Source organism: Apus apus, chromosome 23, assembly GCF_020740795.1.
Source record: "Apus apus isolate bApuApu2 chromosome 23, bApuApu2.pri.cur, whole genome shotgun sequence".
Lineage (NCBI taxonomy): Eukaryota > Metazoa > Chordata > Aves > Apodiformes > Apodidae > Apus > Apus apus.
This window is the reverse complement of record NC_067304.1, coordinates 3,139,276-3,147,645: the sequence shown is the minus strand read 5'-3', so window position 1 is coordinate 3,147,645 and position 8,370 is coordinate 3,139,276. Positions and strand designations below refer to the sequence as shown.

The window sequence follows — 8,370 nt, the reverse complement described above, 5'->3', positions numbered from 1 at the left end:
TTCCTTTCTGAAAGGAGAGTTGGAAGCACCAATGCTCGGCAGGAACAGATTCGATTCCTCTTTTCTATAGAGGGAAATCCACAACCCCTCTCCCTTCCTCCCCAGCAAGACAACCCTTGGGAGCATCCCTGCCTCCCCAGGAAGCTACCTGGACACCATGGCAGCAGAAGACAGCTCTCTATCTCTCAGATACGACAGAGCCTATATCCACATGGAGAAGCACCTCTTTGTTCCCATCACCCTGCCCCCAGTGCTGATGAGGAGGTGGATTTTCTGCTCTTCTTCACCATCCTCACAGCTCTGGGCAGCAGCGAGGGCTGCCAGGGAGAGCATGGCCTGCAGGTGCTGCAGATGGGCTGCGATGCTCAGAGATGCTGTGAAAAGCCCATTTCCCAGCCCACGTCACAGCTCTGGAATATCTTGGCTGCAAATATCCTGAGCTGGATGTGGGAAGATGGGACGGCAAGAAGGCACAGCCTCCACCTTCCCTGCTAGCCCAGCAGCTGCCTTGGGCCTGCTGGCAGTGACTCACATCTTCAACAGGAAGAGCAGGCGTGCTGTGCCGTCTGCTCCTCCTCGTGAAGCATCAAGACAGGACTGGTGCAAGCAGAAGGACAGAAATAGATCTGCACCATCTTCACAAGACACCTGAAGAAGGGAGCATGCTGCACCCCAAAAAGCACGGGCAGCAGATGAACCCTTCCACCTCTGACTGAGGGGCTGCTGAAAAAAACCCTCACCATCCCACCTCCTCTGTTTATCCCATGGCATTTGGACAACAGTCCTGCATATGTCATCAGGGGAAGTGTCAGAGCTTCCTTGGGAGCTGACTGTGCCAATTTAACACCCTGTCACTCACAGCCACAGCACAGGTGTGACCCAAGAACACTGCTTCTCATCCTCCCGATCGTATGTCATGTCCTCGGCCCGCCAAGCTTCTTATTAGGTTAGAAAGCCAGTGCTGATTTAATTCTTTTCTCTCCTCCTCCTTTCCCTGCCTCTTTCTCCCAACTGTTCAGCTGCTCATCCTGCACTAAACTCTCATTTAGTTTCTGGACTAGCAAGGTCTTCCTACCTGCTTCCTTCCTAGATGGCACGGGGGAGCTGTCAGCCTGGGAGACAATTTGAGAGGCATTTGGACAAGAAGGGATGCTGCAGAGACAGCTCTGACCCACACTGAAGGTTATGGAGGGTTTTTAGGAACAGTTTGCCCCTCAAGGCAAACACTCTCCTTGTTTTCCTACAACTTAAACCTGGGGTGAAGGTTTGGTTCTTTCAGAAGGAATGAGTTGACAGTTCCCCCTTTGAAGCAAACAGTCTCGTCTCTGATGGACACCAGTGTAAACGTGGTGCAGCTCCTCTGGTGATTTCCATGCTGGATCTCCCATGGACACCACTCCACTGCAGACTGATTCTCACTAGCTGAGCTCCTAGCCTAGCAATACAGGCAATTTTTTTTCACTTGCAGCCTAATGGAATGTATTATTTTCTATCTTCCAGCCGCTCAGGCTCATTTATAGTGATTCCATAGCTAAACCTGCCTCAGCAATAATCCTTGCAAACTGTGAGTTACACTGAGCTGATCAGTCCATGGACTAGAAATGTGCCTTTGAATTGCATATTAAAGCTGGAATCCACTCCATGCTGGATGTTGCATTATACATTGGGAGATTTCTTTTCTCCTAAGGGATGGTTTGCAGCAGAGAGTGTACCAAGGAGTGTTGCTCTAGCACAAACACAGCTATTTAAATGAGCCACAGTGAGGACAGCATTTGTGTTAGTTTAGGAGGATAAAATTGGATTGAATTTGGATATATTCACATTCATACCATTGATCTCATCCGTTCTTACTTTACATATGTTGGGTTTCCTGCTGCCAACCTAGAGGAGCAGCTCCAAAGGGATGCAAATGGAGAGCAGGATATTCAAGTGGAATCACGATTTCACCTCTAGGTTTGAGAGGCAGAAATCAGGCCAGAGCTCTGCCTTGTTTCACAGGTGCTGTGCCTCTCCTCACCACAGCTATGGGAGAGGTGCTTCTCACGATACATCTTAATTACCAGATTTATATCACCAGGGTGAGTAAGAGGGGTATAAAAGCACAGATAAGACACTCCTCATCCTTCATTTATGTCACCAGTTTGACAAGGAGATCCAGTAAACATTTGCCTCAGTTTCCCTCACTGCCATAAGGAAGGGCTAGAACTTACCAGTCCACAAAGACTGATTACTCAGGCTTTGCAACACGCTTGGCACTTCTCAGAAGGACAGGGACGTTCTCTAGAACTGGAAACCCTCCCTCTCTTCTTTCCCACACTTGCCATCTGGCTGAGAGGCATGCAGAAAAGAAGGCACCAATCCTCCATTTAATTATACTGCACATTTTATTATCTCACCTCAGGTTTTGTTGTTAATCTCTTTTACAGATTTTGTTTACATAAGTGGAGCCTTTTAGCCCTAGTGAGCTACGTCGCTTTCTCTTTGGAGTCTGCAGGTATCAGTCAGCTAAAAAGAAAAGAGGGGAGAGAACAAGTGTCCTTAAATTTGTCATTCAGCCTTTCCTAGGCTTTATCAATTGTTTCCTCCTCAGGTACCCAGCTCAAAAGCAAAATGAAATCATCCCAGCCAAACACCTCCTGCTAGGACAGAGGGGACCCTTTTGTTTGGGACAGATAAGACAAAGGTCCAAAGACCCGATCTACCACTCCTGGAGTCTGCAGGCAGGAATAGCTGCATCACAGACCTCCCCTGGATAATTCCTGGAGCAATTCCCATACACAAAGGGCAAAGCCCAGGGCTGGATTTGGCAGCACTCAACACCTGGAAGTGCAGCTCATTCTAACTGTAATTGTGAGTGCAGGGAGCAAGGGGTTCAGCTCTGACTACAGGTGCTGAGCTGCCTTCAGGTGTAGCTTGTGTTACCAGCTCTGTTGGAAATTGCACCCTGAAGACTGAGGAGGTTTTTTGGGGGGAGGAGGAGGAGGGAAGTGGGAAGCAGCACCATGAAATGCTGCTGGGAAGGGTTGCAGGGCTGCAGACATTGATCATCAGCTCTAGGGCACAGGCAGCGCCCTGCGAGAGGGAATAACCTTCCCAGAAGAAGGTGTACATGAGAACGGGTGGGGTATCTGAGGACTCTAAAGTGAGCAAACATGACACAAAAGCCCTTCTGAGGAATATAAATATCTCTGTGATGATGAGCTGGTGAGAGGAGGGAAAGGCAGAATTCCCAAGGCAGAAATCAACCTCCTGACAGTACCGTCTGGGGTGTCCTGTAACATCTCTGCTAGCAGTTTCTCCAGGACGTCTTGGTATTTTTCCAGCTGCCTTGGGGTGAGCCACATCCCAGCTCTGACAGGAACAGCTAGCTGGGGAGGAAGCCAGAAAAGTCAGAAGGAAAACTGAGGGAAGCACAGGGAGGCAGGCTGGGCTGCTTTGGACCCCGCTTGTCTCAAGTCAGCAGAGGGTCCAGGGCTGGTTTGAAGGGAAGAGGGTGCTCCTCATATGAGGAAAAGCAACATTTTCAAGTCAACACAATCTTGTGCTGCTCAGAGTGCCAAAGTTTTCCTGTGCTAGATCACCTACAGGCTGACTCAGAAACACAGATAAAGGCACCTCCTGGCAACAGAGACTGTAAAGAAGAAAATAATTTCTGAGCCTTATAATCCTCCACTGCCTCACACCTTGACCCTTCAAGCCATCAGCTTTGCTGAGGCTGGTGAAGCACCCTGCCTTAGCAAAGACTGAGGATGCGACATCATCCTGCCTCCAGACTTTGACTGACTTGGAGCCAGCTGTGGCTCAGATATACCCAAAGCAAATAGAGTTATTCTGGTCATGGCTGGAGGCACAGGAAAGCTGCTGGTTGCAGTGGGGAGGTGTTAGACCCTGAGATGTGCCAGTTATTTAATGCTTTGAACTGGGAATCCTTGCTGTTTCAATCCTGTTATTGATTGTTGGTGCACCACATTGTGAGAGCAGTTGCACATTAACCTGTCTTGGCCAAATTCATCCTGCTCAGTCTCTCCCATGGTTGGGGGTGGACCTTCACATTCCTTTTGCTGGCAGAGACAACGGACAGGGCCAAGTTCCCTGTATTCAAGTGGAAAAGCACAATTTTCAGGCTTGGCTAACCAGGTAAGTGTACCTTTGAGGGCTTAGGCTGGCACTTCAATCCCTAAAATTGGAAATTTTCTGCTCTGTATACAGACTGGGGGGGGTGGTGTTTGCAGCTGTAAGGGCCCAAATTGGTAAATAAGGTCTTGCTTAGTGCGGAGAACTGTGAGATTGGAGGTGACACCAGGCAGCTAATCTGGAGCTGGGTGAAAAAGTGACAAGTTAAACCCAGAGCAGAAGCTGAGCTGCAAAATTCCTGCCTTGCAGTTGGCTGGTATTCACTGCCTGGCAAAGAAAGACCTCATGTTATTTCCATCTTCCCCCTACTGGGGAAGAAGCCAGATGAGTCTGAGGGGTGACCAGGCTGCTGAATGTTCACGATCATTTATAGGGTGGAGATAAAACCTCTCTCTGATTCAACCTTGCTCAGTTGCCTGATGGGCTGGCAGAAAATAGTTGGTATTCCTTTGTAATGACTATGAGCTCCCTGATAACTGCCTTCTCATGCAGCACCACCAAACACTCCTCTGTAGCCAGGCCCTGTGGGCTGACTCCTGGGCTACCTGTCCCTCCATGTGTCCCCGTGGGCTCCTTAGAGTCACATCATTCAACGTACCTGGATGGTCTTGACCTTGTTGACACCTGCACCGGATTGCTCGGAAAAGCCTTCCTCCTCCAGCTGCTGCAGCGAGGGCAGGGACTTCTTCTGCCCTCCTTTGTTCCTCTCCTTTTCCTGCAGCTTCACAGGAGAGAGCAAAGGGGTCAGTGATGCTGGGACACAGCATCCTGCAGGTACCGAACCCATATCAACAGCGTGACACCCAGCAGCCTGCAGAGCTGGGCACAAAGCCAGAGGGACCGAAGGTCCAACTGCTGCCTGGAACCAGCACAGCATGGGAAGGGACCCATCAGCTGTGGTCAGCACGGCCTTGGGGACCAGGAGCAGAGGCTGCAGTGCTGGCTGTGAGGTCAGGTTACAAGATTGCGTGTCATGATCTGCAGCAAACAGGACACTGTAGAAGATTCCTTTGATCTGTGCGAGGTAACATTGGAGCATGATGTGGTTGCCAAGAGCACTGGCCTTGCAGAGCTGTTCCAGAGGCCTGCTCTCAGTTCTGCTCTGTAGCAGGGACCATGAAGTTTCACAAAAGCCTGGGCAGCCTCATTGCAAACACAGAGCTCTGTGCAGATGTTACCTATTACCAGCCCTTCCTGCAGGTCTGTAGTGTCAGTCCTTTCCCACTTACTGGGCTAGGCTTGGCTTCAGGATCCTCCCTTTCTTCTCAGTCCAAAGAGAACAAGTAAAGTTGCTTTGGGACATGACAGAGGTGACAGGACATGGAAAATGCAGCCAAGTCTGTGCTCAGTCCATAACTAACTGCCTGCTGTGCACTCGCTTTGGTTTGGATGCCTGCTCAGAGGAGGAGAGGCAGCCTCTGGAAGCCTCATTTCACCCACGTACATCTAGAAGACCCTCAATCACCAGCAGACACGTAGCTCCAGGGGTCATGATGTATGAACTGGGAAGCATGTGTGGGTCCCTCATCATTCTCCTCAACGAGGCTGAAAGGTGATTGTGCAACCCACAAAAAACAACTGCTACCCAAGCAGTGGAAACAAGATTTCTCCCCAGTATCAATGGGTTGTGTCGTGTGGGGGCAGCTCACTTTGGCTGTGTTCAAGAAGATGCAATCTCTCAGGCTGCCTGACACTTTTCAACAGGATTAGTTTCACATCAAAAGAGAAAAACATTCTCCTCTCTGCACATCCCAGAGGTGACAACCATCTGGAGGGTGGTTAATTATTTGTTACAACAAAAAGACCCATCAGTATGGTGATGGGACGCTGCAGCTTCTCTATAAAAATTACAGCCACTAGCATGGAGGAAAGAAAAAAAAGACCCACTAGCTGCAGATGTTGAGGACTAGAAGACCTGTGTGGGTTATGTAAAGGAGTTCAGAGTCTTCCTTTCCAGTCTCACATCTTAAAAAGTTGTCTCTGCCATCCACATAGCCCTGAACTTTGGGATGAGCAAGGACCTGCCAATTATCATAACATCTCCTGTTGGAACAGAAGGGGCAGATGATGGGAATAACAGTGGCACAGTGTGCACTGGCAGAGCTTGGGGGATGAGGGAGGAAGAAACACCTTCCCTGGTTTATTTAGGGCTCCAGCCCCAGGGGTTACCTGCATTTTCTGGAAGTCACTCTGGGTGAAAAAGGGCACGAAGCCTTCGGTCTGTTCAGCCAGCATAGACACCATGTACACCAACAGCAAACTGGCCACGACCTTCTTTGAAACCATCATGAGAGTCTGAACAACACAGGAAAGAAGATACCAGGGTGACAGTGGAGAAGGCCATTTGACAAGAAATTCCATTGGCTTTCAATCAGCTGCAATCTAATTTATCCACCAGCAAACCAGAGGTATATTTACTCTTCCAGTTGCTCCTGAGCTGAGAATAGAAGTGTCTTGACTGACAATTCTCCTCTCAACCCTTTTTCTGTAAACAGATTTGTTCTTGAGAAATATCTCCAGAGACTTCCAGCCCAGCCCTTCAGTACTGTTAAAGACTCCCTCTGTTCTGCAAGCTCTAGCCCTCCAGCTGTACTGGTTTAAAGACCTACACACATCCAGAGCAAAACACCTCCATCAATCCCACTGACAGCAAGGGAGACAGAGTGATGCTTTAACAGAGGAGAACCTTGAGACAGCTTTTTGTTAAATTTTGTGTTCATATTCATCACCTCTGAAAACCTGCCTTGATGGACTGAATCTTTTAATAAGCCTCACTGGGTCCAAGAGGGCTGGGAAGGGCATTTGCCAGCCTGGCTCCATAAGAGCCCAGTATGAAGGGCTTTAAAAACTACCTTCTGAAGTGATTTAACAGCAGCTTCATGTCAGAAGAGGACTTACGTAAACATTAAATGTTCTCTTTAAAGATTAAAATATTCTCACTGGATTAATTTAATGAAGTCTGGTCCCACAGCTTAACTACTCTACCTGATCGGAGCCTGATCCTTAATTACTTTCAGAAACCTCTTGGTCTGGGCATTGTTGAAAAGAAAGAATTGACCCCTAAATTAGATTTCCCATACATATCAGGTAGTATTGAACTGAAAGCCACTGGAACTGAATAAATATTCCCTTTCCATAGCACTTGCTGGGCACAGCACTGCTGTGTGCCAGGCTGGGGGGGCTGCAGCCCTTCTCCTCTCCCCCCTGGTGCCACCTCCCCCTGCCCACCCACGCTGGGTCATTGAAGCTCTCAGCTCTACAGGGACATCTCCCTGGGTGACCCAACCAGATGCAACGTTTGCTGCAGTGATCAAGAGGATTTCTCAGGCTCTCCCCTTGCAGCACAGCGTGTCGAGATGCCCGTGTCCTGATACTGTGGTGTTATCTCAGTGGCATCAGTCTTTTGTACCTTTTCATTTCTTCTATCACAGCACCAAAACGTTGCCATATACACAGAAATAAACCCAGTCACCTCCCTTCATCTCTCACTGACTATCCATTTGTGAATTTATTTATTCCCTCTTCCCTCAAAGAAACACACCTCCCCCCCCCCCCCCATGTTACTCCAGTCAAAAAATGCCTTTTCTGAATGTCTCTTCCTTATTTTGTAAGCAGGACGTGTCTTTCAGACCTGAGATCTCCAGCTCGGTGCCTCTCCAGGCAGAAATGTACTTTGTTGTTAGAGAATTTGCTTCCCAGCTACAAAGAGAAAGCACAAAGCTGGAGGATCCCAAGTTCAGCACCAGTACAACCAAGTCCTGTGGTTGCAGGGGTCGGGGGTGGCGTCGCCCCGCTCTGAGTCAAATGGGATGAAATGCTAATTTAGGGGCAGGAGGAGTGAACATCTACCTGGTACTGGTGTGAGAAAACAGCACGTTTATCTCCCCAGCTGTCTTCCAAAAAAATAACACAAAAAAGCAAACCCTGTCAGCAGAAGTGTCTGTGACTCACCTCGTGCTCCAGGCAGCTCCCCAGGAGCAGAGGGCACCCCCAGCTCCCTGCAGCTCCCGGCGCTGCCTGCTGGGTGCTCACCACAAGCAGGGGGGCAGGAGCTGGTGGGATCGATGCTCTGCGATGGGGGGATGAGCAGAAAGCACCTTTCCCCTTCTCTAAGCATCGATTTTGTATCCTCTTTCTTGCCAGAGCCCTCTGCTGCAGCCCACACGTGCTGGGAACACCAGTGTCCGAGCGCCCGCCCCACCGAGCTCAGAGGCCAAGCACTTACCCGGTGAGCAC

At 49.4% G+C, this 8,370-nt stretch overlaps 1 protein-coding gene across 1 annotated transcript; it reads right to left on the bottom strand.

Moving 5' to 3' along the window:
• Positions 1 to 2,361: 2,361 nt before the first annotated feature.
• Positions 2,362 to 8,104, bottom strand: LOC127393674 (promotilin-like). Its single transcript, XM_051638987.1, has 5 exons — positions 8,086 to 8,104; positions 6,304 to 6,429; positions 4,733 to 4,855; positions 3,260 to 3,368; positions 2,362 to 2,505 (listed from the first exon to the last, which is right to left on the bottom strand). The coding sequence occupies exons 2-5, from the start codon at positions 6,421 to 6,423 to the stop codon at positions 2,498 to 2,500; spliced, it is 360 nt and encodes a 119-aa protein (XP_051494947.1). The 5' UTR covers positions 6,424 to 6,429; positions 8,086 to 8,104; the 3' UTR covers positions 2,362 to 2,497.
• Between the last annotated feature and the right edge of the window lie 266 nt (positions 8,105 to 8,370).